This window comes from Propithecus coquereli, unplaced genomic scaffold, assembly GCF_000956105.1.
Source record: "Propithecus coquereli isolate 6110/MARCELLA unplaced genomic scaffold, Pcoq_1.0 Scaffold172, whole genome shotgun sequence".
NCBI lineage: Eukaryota > Metazoa > Chordata > Mammalia > Primates > Indriidae > Propithecus > Propithecus coquereli.
The window spans coordinates 2,170,520-2,184,484 of record NW_012141858.1 but is presented as its reverse complement, the minus strand read 5'-3'; the positions used below and the strand labels follow the sequence as shown (position 1 = coordinate 2,184,484).

General features: G+C 38.1%; 1 protein-coding gene across 1 annotated transcript in view; it reads left to right on the top strand.

Annotated features, from left to right (window-relative positions):
* IL26 (interleukin 26) overlaps positions 1-9,798 on the top strand; it is a 22,660-nt gene extending 12,862 nt beyond the window's left edge. The window contains exons 4-5 of the mRNA XM_012642038.1: positions 9,549-9,614; positions 9,701-9,798. Coding sequence (XP_012497492.1) covers positions 9,549-9,614; positions 9,701-9,787 — 153 coding nt within the window. The 3' untranslated portion in view covers positions 9,788-9,798. The remainder of the gene's footprint in view (positions 1-9,548; positions 9,615-9,700) is intronic.
* Positions 9,799-13,965: the final 4,167 nt, after the last annotated feature.

The following is a 13,965-nucleotide window of genomic DNA, read 5'->3' as shown; positions in this document are numbered from 1 at the left end:
AAGGAAAAAGGATAGAAAGGAACCAAGAATGCTTACAAGATATAGAAAATTACCTCAAAAGACTGAATCTAAGAATTATTGGTGTTCAAGAGAGAGCTGAGCAAGAGCAAAGGGTAGAAAGCTTATTCAAAGAAATAAGAACAGTAAACTTTCCAAAACTTGAGAAAGATATAAATATCCAGGTACAGGAAGCTCAAACATTGCAAAACAGATTGAACCCAAACAAAATACCCAAAGGCATATAATAATAAAACTCTCAAAAGTCAAGGACAAAGAGAGGATCCTTTGTCCTAAATCAGCAGAGAAAAGAAGTAAATAACACATAGAGGAGCTCCAATTCATCTGGAAACAGACTTCTCCATGGAAATCATACAGGCCCTGAGGGCGTGGGATGACATAGTCAAAGTGGGGGAAATAAAACTGTCAACTGAGAATATTGTACCCAGCAAAGCTATTCTTCAAACATGAAGGAGAGATCATCTTTCCCAGGTAAATAAAAGCTGAGGGAACTCATCACCTCCAGACCCATCTTACCAGAAATGTTGAAAAGTATTATTCAAGCTGGAAGAAAACACCACAAATGTGCAAAAAGAAAACAATCAAAGGTATAAAACCCACTGGTAAAAGTAAGTACATAGACAAATTCAGAATACTCTAACAATGTAATTGTTATATGCAATCCACTCCTAACTGTAGTATGAATTTACAGCCATTTCACTTATGACAAAGGCACCAAAAACATACATTGGGGAAAGGACAGGCTCCTCAATAAATGACGCTGGGAAAACTGGGTATCCATACGCAGAAGGATGAAACTAGACCCTTGTCTTTCACCGTACACAAAAATCAAATCAAAATGGATTAAAGACTTAAATCTAAGACCTGAAACTATGAAACTACTAGAAGGAAACCTTGGGGAAACACTTCAGGACATGGGTCTGGGTAAAGATTTTTTGAGTAAGACCTTAAAAGCACAGGCAACCAAAGCAAAAATAGTCAAATGGGACTGTGTTAAGCTACAAAGCTTTTGCATAGCAATGGGAACAATCAACAAAGTGAAGAGACAACCTACAGAATGAGAGAAAATATTTTCAACTTATTCAACTGAAAAGGGATTAATAACAAGAATATATAAGGAACTCACTCAGTAGCAAGAAACCTGCAAGTAATCTGTTTCAAAAATGGGCAAAAGATCTGAATAGACATTTCTCAAAAGAAGACATACACATGGCCAATAGACATTTGAATAAAATGTTCAACATCACTAATAATCGGAGAAATGCATATAAAAATTAAAATGAGATATCATATCACCCCAGTTATAATGGCTTTTATCAAAAACAAAGGGAATAACACATGCTGGAGAGGACCTGGAGAAAGGGGAAGCCTTGTACACTGTTGGTGGGAATTTAAATTAGCATAGCCACTATGGAACACGGTATGGAGGTTTCTCAAAAAACTGAAAATAGAACTACCATGTAATCCAGCACTCCCACTACTGGGTATAAATCCAAAAGAAAGGAAGTCAATTTATTGAAGAGATATATGCACTCCCATGTGTACTGCAGCACTATTCAGAATAGCCAGCCTATGAAATAAAGCCAAGTGTCCATCAACAAATGAATGGATAATGAAAATGCGCTATATACACTCAATGGAATATTATTCAGAAATAAAAAATGAAATCATCTTATTTGCAGCAACATGGATGGAACTGGAGGTCTTTATATTAACAGAAATAAGCCAGGCACAGAAAGGCAAGTGTTGCATGGTCTCACTCATATGTGGAAGCTAAAAATGTGGATCTTTGTGGTTATAAGAGGTCAGGAAAGGCGGTGGAGGTAGATGAAGAGAGGTTGATTAATGAGTGAAAAAATACAGTTAGATGGAAGAAATAAGACCTAGTGTTTGATAATTTAGTAGGGTGTCTATAATAAATGACAACCTGTTATATATTTCAAAATAGGTAGAAGAGAATAATTCAAATGTTCCCAGCATAAAGAATAGATAAATATTTAAGGTGATAGATATCCCAATTACCCTGATTCGATCATTGCACATTATATAAATGTATCAGAATATCACATGTATCCTGAAAATATGTACATCTATTATCTCTCAATAAAAATATTATGGGGTGCATCTCCATTGCTGAGTTAAAAATTTTCTTCCCATGCTAAATTGTGTGAACTCATTCTGATAAATGGTAATGACACTGAGAATTTTAAAAAATCTACAAGAAAGTTTACTTACCCTAGTATCTATTTATATTTAAGGTATTTTAAAACTTTCTGATTTATTCTCTATTGTTGGAACATGGAGAAATGTTTTGTGAGGGTCTAAAATTATTTTAGGTAAGCTAGTTCATCTATGCTTATCTACATTGGATGACCCTTGTAGTTATAGGGAATATAGAAATTGAATAATGTTTTACAAACTCTTCTGCCAAATATTTGCTCAGGTGTTAGATATTTGTTTTGTTCAAATTAAATGTCTGATTATGAATTTGGTTCTGTAGAGAGACACTTGGCGAATAGTTTAATCTTTTCTCCTTTCAAGAAAACTTGAGTATAAATATAAGCATGCTTTCTTCAAATAATGCCAATTTTGTTATTTCTTTCTAAGTTTCCTGTAAACCTTTCTGGTCTCAGTAGTTTTGTGTTGGTGTCCTAGTGTTCATGCTTTTGCCGAACTGACATCTATTTATTCAGTCTATTTTTAAATCAGGCTACACTGGCACAATTTTCTCAACTGTTGTTATTTATTTATTTACTTACTCATTTTAGAGATAGGGTCTCATTTTGTAAACCAGGCTGGAGTGCACTGGCCTAATCGTAGCTCACTGCAACCTCAAACTCCTGGGCTCTAGCGATTCTTCCACCTCAGCCTCCCAATTAGCCAGGACCACAGGTGTGCACCACCACACCCAGCTAGTTTTTAAATTTATTTTTCCTTTGTAGAGATGGGGCCTCACTATGTTGCCCAGGCTGGTCTCAAACTCCTGGCCTCTCAAAGTGCTGGGGTTAAAGGTGTGAGCCACCTTGCCTGGCCTCAACTGTTAGAGTTTTAAGTGCATCTCAGATAATATTTGTAGGAGGACTTCATGTGAAAAACTGTGCCAAAAGTCAGGGAATAAAACTCTACATCTTCTGTCATACAATAAAATTAAGTAATTTAGTCTTTAATCTAATCCCTTGTCTATCATTTGCATTTTGGGGGAAAAAAAGACTCAGGAAACCAAAACCATGGCCAGAGTAGGAACTATCTCAGTATTAAGGCCGACTAAAAAACCCTCCCTAAACAAGCAAATAAAACAACAAAAAAAGGTGGTTATGATCCAGTCTGAAATTCTATGTTGAGGTAAATAAAATATATACGAGTTTATGTGTGGTTTTTACTCCCACAATGGCCATGTGTTTATAATATGATATGGTACAACTATGGGTCCCCAAGCCCTGGGCCACAGATGGGTACAGGTCCGTGGCCTGCTGGTATCAAGCTGCAGACCTCCACCCCCCACACCACCACCATTCGTGGAAAAATTGTCTTCCATGAAACAGGTCTGTGGTGCCAAAAAGGTTGGGGACCACTGTCAATATAATAAATCCTTTTTGTAGAGAGAATCTGAGGCTATTCTTTGTGAAAATACAGTGTGGGCAGTTAATTTTCTGCGGGACTGCCGTGTGTAGCTGTCCACTCATTACCCCTGTATCTCAGTGCCTCAGAATTATTGGCAGAGAGAGATTTTCCATTTTTGTTTTAGCCATCATACATAATATAAATTGGTATGATTTTTTTAAACACATGAGATTATTGGGGACACATAGACCAAGGATTGTATTGTTTGTTTGTCTGATTGTTTTAAACAAAGTCATAATGCTCACTAATGTCTAGGCCATGCTTCAAACTATTATTAATGCAGTAGACGTGTGGACCTTGAAGCAGTAAACTGATGCTTGCATTTTATTTGTTGATTTATTCATTCAGCAAACACTTATTACCTAGTATTTGCTGAACACTATTCCAGATGCTGGGGACTCAAAACAATTGGCAGATAGTATCTCTGTCCTCTAGAGCTCATTGAAAATACTTTCAGCCGATCTTGTCTAGTCTCAGGTTGTGATGGGTGCTGCAAGAGGAGCCCACAGGATGACGTACTGCGCCAGGGGTGGAGGCTGGGGCCGGAACGTGGATGATTTTTAGTCTGGGGATTTTCAGCTGAGACCTGAAGGGGGTTTAAATCGTTTCTGCTCTCTCCAGCCTTTGAATATCTTGCTCTCTCTTCCTTCTCATCCCTTCTTCCCGATCCTTCCATTCATCCTTCCAGATGTGACTCACTTTTTTCTCCTCCTGGAAGATTTCTGGAATTATCTCTCCTCTGTCTCCCAGAGCAGTGGTATCTTTGTTTTAATCACAGTATTTATCACATAGCATTGTAATTCTGCGTCACTCTGTCTCTTGGTAGATTATGAGGCATTGTGTGCGTCCTGAGCTACTTTTCATCACACAGGGTACTTTTATAAATTAAACACAGTTAGTCCTTGAACGACACAGGTTTGAACTGCGTGGGTCCACTTATATGCTAATTTTCTTTTCAATAGATATTTTGGAAATTGTTTTGGGAGATTTGCAACAATTTGAAAAACTTGCAGATGAAATGTGTAGCCTAGAAATATTGAAACAATTAAGAAAAAAGTATGTCATGAATGCATAAAATATGTTTAGATACTAGTCTATTTTATCATTTACTACCATGAAATATACACAAATCTATTATAAAGAGTTAAAATTGATGAAAACTTACACACAAACACAGACTGTACATGGTGCAATTCACAGGTGAGAGAAATGTAAACAAACAGGGATGTAGTATTAAATCATAACTGCATAAAATTAATTGTATTAATACTGTACTAGTGTAATAATTTCATAGCACCCTCCTGTTGCTATTGCAGTGAGTTCAAGTATGAGTATCCACTATGTGTGCTAATCATCTCTGTGTGAGCAGTTCGTCTCTCCAGTAAATTGCATATTGCAGTAAAAAGTGATCTCTCATGGTTCTTCCATATTTTCCATTGTGTTTAGCACAATACCGTTAACCTTGAATAACACCATGGATCCCTTACAAAGTACCACTAGTGATGTTGGAAGTGCTCCCAAGAAACAGAGAAAAGTTATGGCATTACAAGAAACAGTTGAATTGCTTTATATGTACCATAGATTGAGGTCTGCAGCTATGGTTTCCCGCCATTTTGAGATAAATGAATACAGCATAAGGACCATTATTAAAAAAGAAAAGGAAATTTTTGAAGCCTTGCTGCAGCTACTCCAGGAGGTGCAAAAACTTTCCACCTTTTATTAAATATCTTTTTATCTCATAATGAAAATGCAGCTTTTATTTGGGTGCAGAATTGGCATAAGAAACGTATACCTATAGACTCTAATATGATTGATGAAAAAGTGAAGACATTATATGACAATTTAAAGCAAAAGAATGGTAAAGATTTTAAATCTGAAAAACTTAATGCCAGCAAAGGATGATTTGACAATTTTAGAAAGAGATTTGGCTTAAAAATGTCAAGATAACAGAAGAAGTAACTTCTGCCAACCAAGAGGCAGCAGGTGAGTTCTCAGATGCCATTAAGAAAATCATTGGAGAGACAGGATATCTGCCTGAACAGATTTTTAATGTAGACAAAAGATGCCACAAAGGACATTTATTAGTAAGGAAGAGAAGTGAACACCAAGATTTAAGGTAGGAAGGCATAGGCTAACTCTACTGTTTTGTGCAAACGCAGTTGGGTTTATTATCAGGACTGCCCTTATCTATAAAGCTAAAAATCCCCAAGCCTTGAAGGGAAAAGATAAAAACCAGTTTCTGTCTTTTGGTTGTAAATACAACAAAAAGGCCTGGACAACATGCACCCTTTTTCTGGATTGGTTCCATGGATGCTTTGTCCCGGAAATCAGGAAGTACCTTACCCCAAAGGGACTGCCTTTTAAAGTCTTCTTATTATTGGACGATGCCCCTGGTCACTTAGAACCCCATGAATTCAATACCGAAGGCATCAAAGTGGTCTACTTAACCCAAACACAATGTCTCTAATTCAGCCTCTAGATCAGGGGCTCATGGGACCTTTGAAGCATGGTACTATATGGAAAAAATGTCAGTGCTATGGAAGAGAACTTCGATAGAGAGAACATCATGAAAGTCTGAAAGGGTTATGCCACTGAAGATGCCACTGTTATAGAAAAAGCCGTGAAAGCCACGAGGCCCCAAACAATAAATTCCCGCTGGAGAAAACTATGTCAGGACGTGGTGCTGGACTTCACAGGATTTACAGCAGAGCCGATCAGGGAAATCATGAACGAGATTGAGGATATGGCAAAACGAGTGGTGGAGGTGAAGGGTTTTAAGATACGATCTTGGAGAAATTAAGAGCTAATAGACACCACGCTGGAAGAATTAACTGAAGACAACTTGATGGAGATGAGTGCTTTGGAAACAGTGCCACTGAGGAAGAAGCGGTGCAGAGAACAAATCGACATTAGACAATCTGGAATAAGAATACTGATTATTCGAGACTGCTTTTTACTTCTTTTATGACATGGACCCTTCTGTGATACAGACACTAAAACTGGAGGAAACAGTGGAAGAAGGGTTGGCACTGTACAGAAACATTTTTAGAGAAATGAAAAAGCCAGAGAGTCAGATAGAAATGACGATGTATTTCCACGAAGTTACACCGAGTGCGCCTGCCTCGCCTGCTCCCTCCTCCCCCTCCTCCACCTCTTCTGCCTCTGCCACCCCTGAGACGGCAAGACCTGCCCCTCCTCTGCCTCCTCCTCCTCGGCCTACTCAGTGTGAAGACAATGAGGATGAAGCCCTTTATGATGATCCACTTCCACTTAATGAATAGTAATTCTATTTTCTCTTCCTTACGATTTTCTTAATAACACTTTCCTTTCTCTAGCTTACTTTACTATAAGAATACAGTACATAATACATGTACCAAATACATATACCAAATATGTGTTGACCGTTTGTTATCAGTAAGGCTTCTGGTCAACAGTAGGCTATAAGTCATTATGTTTTTGGGGAGTCAAAAGTTACATGTAGATTTTCAACTGCATGGGAGTTGGTGCACCTAACCCCTACCCGCTCCTGTTCAAGGGTCAATTATAAATCTATGCTATATGGCAGAGGCACTATTCTATTCCTAGCATATAGTAAATACATGTTGACCTTATAATGAATAATTAATCTTTCTTATTACATGACTATCTCACACTTTTCTTTGAGCTGACCTCTAATTATTCTAGCCCTACTGACAAATTGCCTCTAGTCTAGATCACATCTGTTTCAGTTGAGTTTGTCGGATAGGTCAGCCATTCTTACAATAAAACTATTGACCTTTTTGTCATACATTCCAATTTCAGCAACTGCAACTCTACTTTAAAATATAAAGGAAAGGAAATTATTTTATAAATTCCTGTTTCCAAGCAAAGCAATCTGAATTATGTCAGTGAAATCTAGCATCCTAGTAGATCTGTGGATACACAACAGTTAAGAAAATAAGAACCTTCTAGATCAGATCTTTACTAGGGGTTATTTGCAGTAAATGATGCTCAAGGCATCAGAAAGCATCCCATAAACCAGATTGCGGCTCTAGTGGCAACATTGGCATTGTTAGGTTTTTTTTTTTTCCCATCAAACCCTGTTTTTCTCCTTTTCAATTCTCCTTCTTCTTCCCAAGGTAACATGTGCCTTTGATGTGAATGAGGTCCAAAGCCTTTCTGGTACTTCGTACCCTGATGTGGGATGCTTTGTACATCAAAGTTCTCTGGGCAGAAGGTGTAGTCGACAGAAATGCCTTAATGTTGAACTTCTGTAATATTCAGACTTTGGTTGGCTTCTTTGGTCTCTCACCTTCAGTATTCAATATTTAAATCCTAATACGTGGTTGTAGGAACATGAAGAATGAAGTTATTATTATTTTTAAAAAAGACTTATGTGCACTGAATATAGGACAAAGTTTTACTGAGAGTTTATATACACACTAAGGACAGATTAGAACATTCCACCCATCCCAAAGGGAAGCATCCCACATTGCATTGGTTGGTGCAAGTGTACCATAAAATAAACCCAGAGAATATTCTTAATTCAGGGCTCTTGTCACAGGGAGGTCTGGCCCTGTGTTTGTGAATCCTGCAAACTGTACCTTAACCTGACCGGTCTGTGTCTGCAGCCCCTTGAGAACAGACATTTCTGTGCCTAATCATGAAGGCCTCTTTCACAGGAAGAGTTTCTTCCTTCTTATGCAGGGTCTGGCCTGAAGGTAGAGTCCCCATTTGGGCAGAGCCATGACATCGTCACCACATTAAGACCACTGAAGAGACCTATTGGTTGACCTCTGCCATGTTTTATTCATTTTAATAAGTGCTATAATTTAGCCACTTCCATTTTATGACTTTTAACTAAGTGTTGTCTTTATTTAGTGACGCTATTTTGTCACTAGGATAGGAGCTCTCATGGGACTTTAGGTGAGTGATTTAACCACTTGGGCCTTGATTTTCCTTTCTGCAAATTGAGAATAATCGGCCAATACAATCTCCTTGGTCTATTTCAGCACTAGGTTTTATGAGCACAAATTAAGTAGATAAATTAGACATGTTTACTTTTTTCCCCCTTCCCTTTTCTTTAATTAACCTTATAAAAATTTGGGGAAAATAGAGGAGGATGTTAATTTCTTCCTATTTGACTCCTAAGTGATTCCTGTGCTCAAATAGGGTTAGAAAACTCACCTACACAAGGGAGACTGTTAGTTTCCCCTGGCCAGGCTACAAGCCAGCTTGTTAAGCTATCAGCCTGCTCCTTTTCCTATTTTAGAAACTAGTATTAATTTCCTGGGTGCTTTCTCCTGGAAATCTGCACAGAACCTTATGCTGTGCATTGCACAAGATAGGCAGAGTGATTTTTCAAAAAGTAAAAATGTTTTTGTCATTCTCACATCTCCCATGCTTCCCATATTTCTCTTGCTTAATTGCTACAGCCACGCTTTCTTTCTTACAGTTTCTGGAAAGCACTAAACTCTTTAATGCCTCAGGGGCTTTGCAACACCCTTCCCTCTGCCTGAGTTTTTCTCTCCTGTGTTTCCTCCCCAATTCCCTCTCTCCTCTCTTCACTTTACATAGCTGGCTCCTTCTCATTTTTCAGATCTCAATTGAAATGTCATTTTTTGAACAAGACCATCATGACCACCCTATTAAAAGCAGATTGTTCCTATAAAGCCCTATCATAGAGCCTTGTGCATTGCCAACATAGCTTTAATTGTAATTTGTTAATTTTAATTTTTTGTTTGTTTTCTTATTTTTCATCTGCATCTCCCATGAAACTGTAAGCTCTGTGAGGAAAGAGACCATGTTTTATTTTTTTGCCTGAGCACATCCAGTGTCTAGAACATAATTCCTGCTCAATAAATATTTGTTTGGATGGAAGAGTAATGCCTCTTTAACAATATTATCTGTACTTTCTGTTGATTTCTTAGATTTCCTGTGATTCATCAGCTAGAGAAATGAAATCCATTACTAGAATGAAAAGAATATTTTATAAGGTAAGAATTTAAACTCCTTATTTTTGAATACTTTGTTTTTTAAAATATGAAAAATTTCTGCTATTATATCTGTACTTTTTCTGCAGATTGGAAATAAAGGAATCTACAAAGCCATCAGTGAACTGGATATTCTTCTTTCCTGGATTAAAAAATTCTTGGAAAGCATTCAGTAAATTAAGAAGTCAAGTACATTGATTTGATAGTTATTTTGAAATATAATGAAAACAATTAGAAATGAGTTTATAATAATCAATTTCTTTTAAAAAATTTTGTACATCATACCCACAGCAAATTATTAATAGATGATTCAGAATAGATGAGAATGATTTAATGTAATAAAGCTTTGGAGATATGTTAATTGTCACTAATTTGTACATTTTCTGTATTTTTGGAGAATGTTTCCATCCTGAGCATGTTTTGTTATTCTCAAGTATGTTGTATAGATTTAATTTAAAGGTGTTAATATATAACCTGAATTAACTCATGTAATACTTGTAGAGAAAAATGACAGATTTTTAAAATACAATATAATGTTTTTGAGACTTAAATACATGTTATGTGTATGATTATTGTCCACTTAAGGGTTTGACAATTATTAAGTCCAGTGTGAACTTAGCTTTTAACAGATTTTGATCTTAATTAAACAAACTGTTTCTTTCTCCTGGATGTTCTTTTCACGTCAACATGCTAGAATTTCACTGAGTGCAAGGGGTAGCAACCAGATCAGATCAGACAGGATACACAAATCAACTAACTGCTTGAAATGATTTATCAGGAACACCTTCAACAGATAACCCAAGACACAAGGACCACAAGTAACCATGTTGAAATGATGCTGAAGACTGGTAACATTCCTTCTGGGTGTTGTACGATTAGGAAAGTTGAGAGAAGCCAAATAAAAGTCTAAATGCGGCTCAAAGTCCACCACAGTCAACTTTTGAAATGTCCGAAAACCTCATTTGCAGTTAGCCTTTTGATTAAATGAGTAATATGGCTTAACCATGGTTTTGTGTTAAAGGGACTCTGCTTCACTGTTAGTGGCACACAGCCCAGAAGACATGAGAAGTGTCTGATGTCATGTCCTCAGTAGCCAGTCAGTTCACTTCCACAAGGTAGTCATTATGTCCCTGCTATGCATGGACAGCACTGTGATTCGGTGCCCTGTGGTAGGAATAGGAAGGGCTTCCCCAAGGTCTTCACAGATTGTCCTCGGCGGCTCCTTTCTTCAGTGCTTTCCCACCACCTAGTTTTTCTTTCCAGTCACATTGTGGTCAGGCTGTTCACTAGGAGCTATCCTCTTCTGATCAAGCTCACATTTCAAAGTTGGCATACCATGCTCATAGGTTGGCAGAATCAACATTGTTCAAATGTCTATAGTACCCAAAGTGATCTACAGATTCAGTGCAATCCCTATGAAAATACCAACATCATTTTTTGCAGATCTAGAAAAAATAAGGAACCAGAGAAGACCCTGTATAGCCAAAGCAATCTTAAGCAAAAAGAACAAATTGGGAAGCATCAATTTACCACACTTCAAGATATACTACAAGGCTATCCTATCTAAAACAGCATGGAACTGGCACAAGAACAGAGATATAGACCAATGGAACAGAACTGAGAACCCAGATATAAAACCATCCTCATATAGCCAACTAATCTTTGACAAAGCAGACAAAAACATACACTGGGGAAAAGAATCCTCATTCAATAAATGGTGCTGGGAAAATTGGATAGCCACATGTAGAAGACTGAAAGAGGATCTACACCTTTCACCTCTCACAAAAATCATCTCATGGTGGATAACAGACTTGAATCTAAGGCATGAAACTATAAGAATTCTAGAAGAAAATGTTGGGAAAACTCTTGTAGACATTGGCCTAGACAAATAATTTATGAAGAAGACCTCGAAGGCAATCCCAGCAACAACAAAAATAAATAAATGGGACCTGATCAAATTAAAAAGCTTCTGTACAGCCAGGAAACTATCACGAGAGCAAACAGACAACCTACAGAATGGGAGAAAATATTCACATGCTAGACATCCGATAAAGGGCCGATAACTAGAATCTATATAGAACTTGGTAAAATCAGCAAGAATAAATCAAATAAACCCATTAAAAAGTGGGCAAAGGACATGAACAGAAACTTTTCAAAAAAAGACAGACTAATGGCCAACAAACATGAAAAAATGCTCAACATCTCTATCATCAGGGAAATGCAAATCAAAACCACATTGAGATATCACTTAACTCCAGTGAGAATGGCTTTTATCTAAAAGTCCCGAAACAATAAATGTTCACATGGATGCGCAGAGATAGGAACACTCATACGCTGCTGATGGGACTGCAAACTAGTACAACCTCTATGGAAGGTAATATGGAGATAACTCAAAGAGCTACAAGTAGAACTACTATTTGACCCAGCAATCCCATTACTGGGCATCTACCCAAAGGAACAAAAGACATTCTATAAAAAAGACATCTGCACTCGAATGTTTATAGCAGCACAATTCATAATTGCAAAGATGTGGAAACAACCCAAGTGCCCATCAATATATGAATGGATTAATAAAATGTGGTATATGTATGCCATGGAGTTCTGCTCAGCCACAAAACACAATGATGATATAACACCTCTTGTATTATCCTAGGTAGAACTGGAACCTATTCTACTAAGTGAAGTATCACAAGAATGGAAAAACAAGCACTGCATGTACTCACCATCAAATTGGTATTAAATTGCAGGGAGAGGGCTATGCTCCCAGCAAAAAATTGGGTCCCTTTGGTAGGGTTGCAAAGGATAAGAAAATAATAGAAAATGGAAAATAATGGAAATAAAAGAATACACAGAGACGAAGGTATAGTTTTATAGATTTATAAAGATTATAGGCAAAGCGAGTGCTCAGGGGGCCTGGGTTTCTCCGTCAATCTCAGAGGCCATGAGTGAAGTTTTACATGGTCATTTATAGGTACAGTGAACAGTTGCCAGGGGTAACAGATTTACATAACAACAGGTAGTTCCTCTTAGGTTAACAGTTTTTCAAAAGGCTTCTTCAGATCCCTTAACTAACTCTTTCTATGTGAACAAATGGTTACAAAATCTTTCAAAGACTAACTTCTAAGTTCTAAGGTAAATTTATCACTTAACAGAGGGGTTAAACAGAGATATATTGGCTCCATATTTTCTTTATCAGGTTACTGTGAATGGAGACAGGTAGTCTGGAGTTTTAAGCAGAAACTGTCCCTTGGGCCAATTGCTTTTAGCCACAGGTGGCTGTCTGTTTGGGTGGGCAATCTTTGATCAGCTCTCATCCTGTAGTTTTTAGCAGACCTGCCTTGCTTTACAAAGTAAGTCCAAACCTTTAGGTCTGAGAATCGCGGTGCCATTGTGGGATTCAGCCGCTACTGTCTTTCAGAGATGCCCTCCTGAGGTGAAACAGCTTTCGATATGCAAACTAACACGTTCACATATTCCTTCAGGGCAAAGCTCTGCAAAACTCCTGAGATGTTTCCTGTTTCAAATATATTTATATTAATTCGTGGAACAACATTAAATGGTCAACACTTAAGTGCACATTTAGTGGTAACATTCATTGAGTGTTGGGCAGGTGGGAGGAGGTTGGAGGGAATGGGTATATTCACACCTAATGGTGTGGTGTGCACTGTCTGGGGGATGGACACGCCTGAAGCTCTGACTGGGGTGGGGCAAAGGCAATATATGTAACCTAAACATTTGTACCCCCATAATATACTGAAATAAAAAAAACCAATAAAAAACAAAATTGGCTCTTTCTGCCTTTCCCTTCAATACACTGTTGTCCCATGGCTTGTCTCTATTGGGGACCACATTCCTAGACAAGCGCACAGGACAGGAAAGGTGTGGTGAGCAGCAGGGCACTGGTGAGGGGAGATTGGAGAACTCTTTTCATCTTGTGCTGTAAACCCAGGGCTTCTTGAGCAGCCTTCTTTCCTGAGGAGCATCTGGAAGAGCTGGAACCTGGAGGATTAGGGACCTGCTCCCTGGCTTTGCCATACACCAGAGGGAAGATGGTACACCCAAAGCTCTTCCTTGCCCCACTTTTAGGGCACTCAGTGTTTTCCAGGAGCAGGTACCCCTCACTGCTGAGTCTGACTGTGCTGGACCTCCATAGAGCCCAGCGTCCCCAGTCCTGGTCACCACCCATTGCTTAGGGTCCCTAGACATCAGAAGGGCTGGGAAGCATTCATTTGCCAGTCAGCAAAGAAATATTTATCACGTGGGCTTTAGGTCCTTAGGGATAAAATTTCATCTGCCTGTCCAATATTTTTCAGTGATTGAATTCAGTGTTTTTGTTTGTTTCTCAAATACTTTG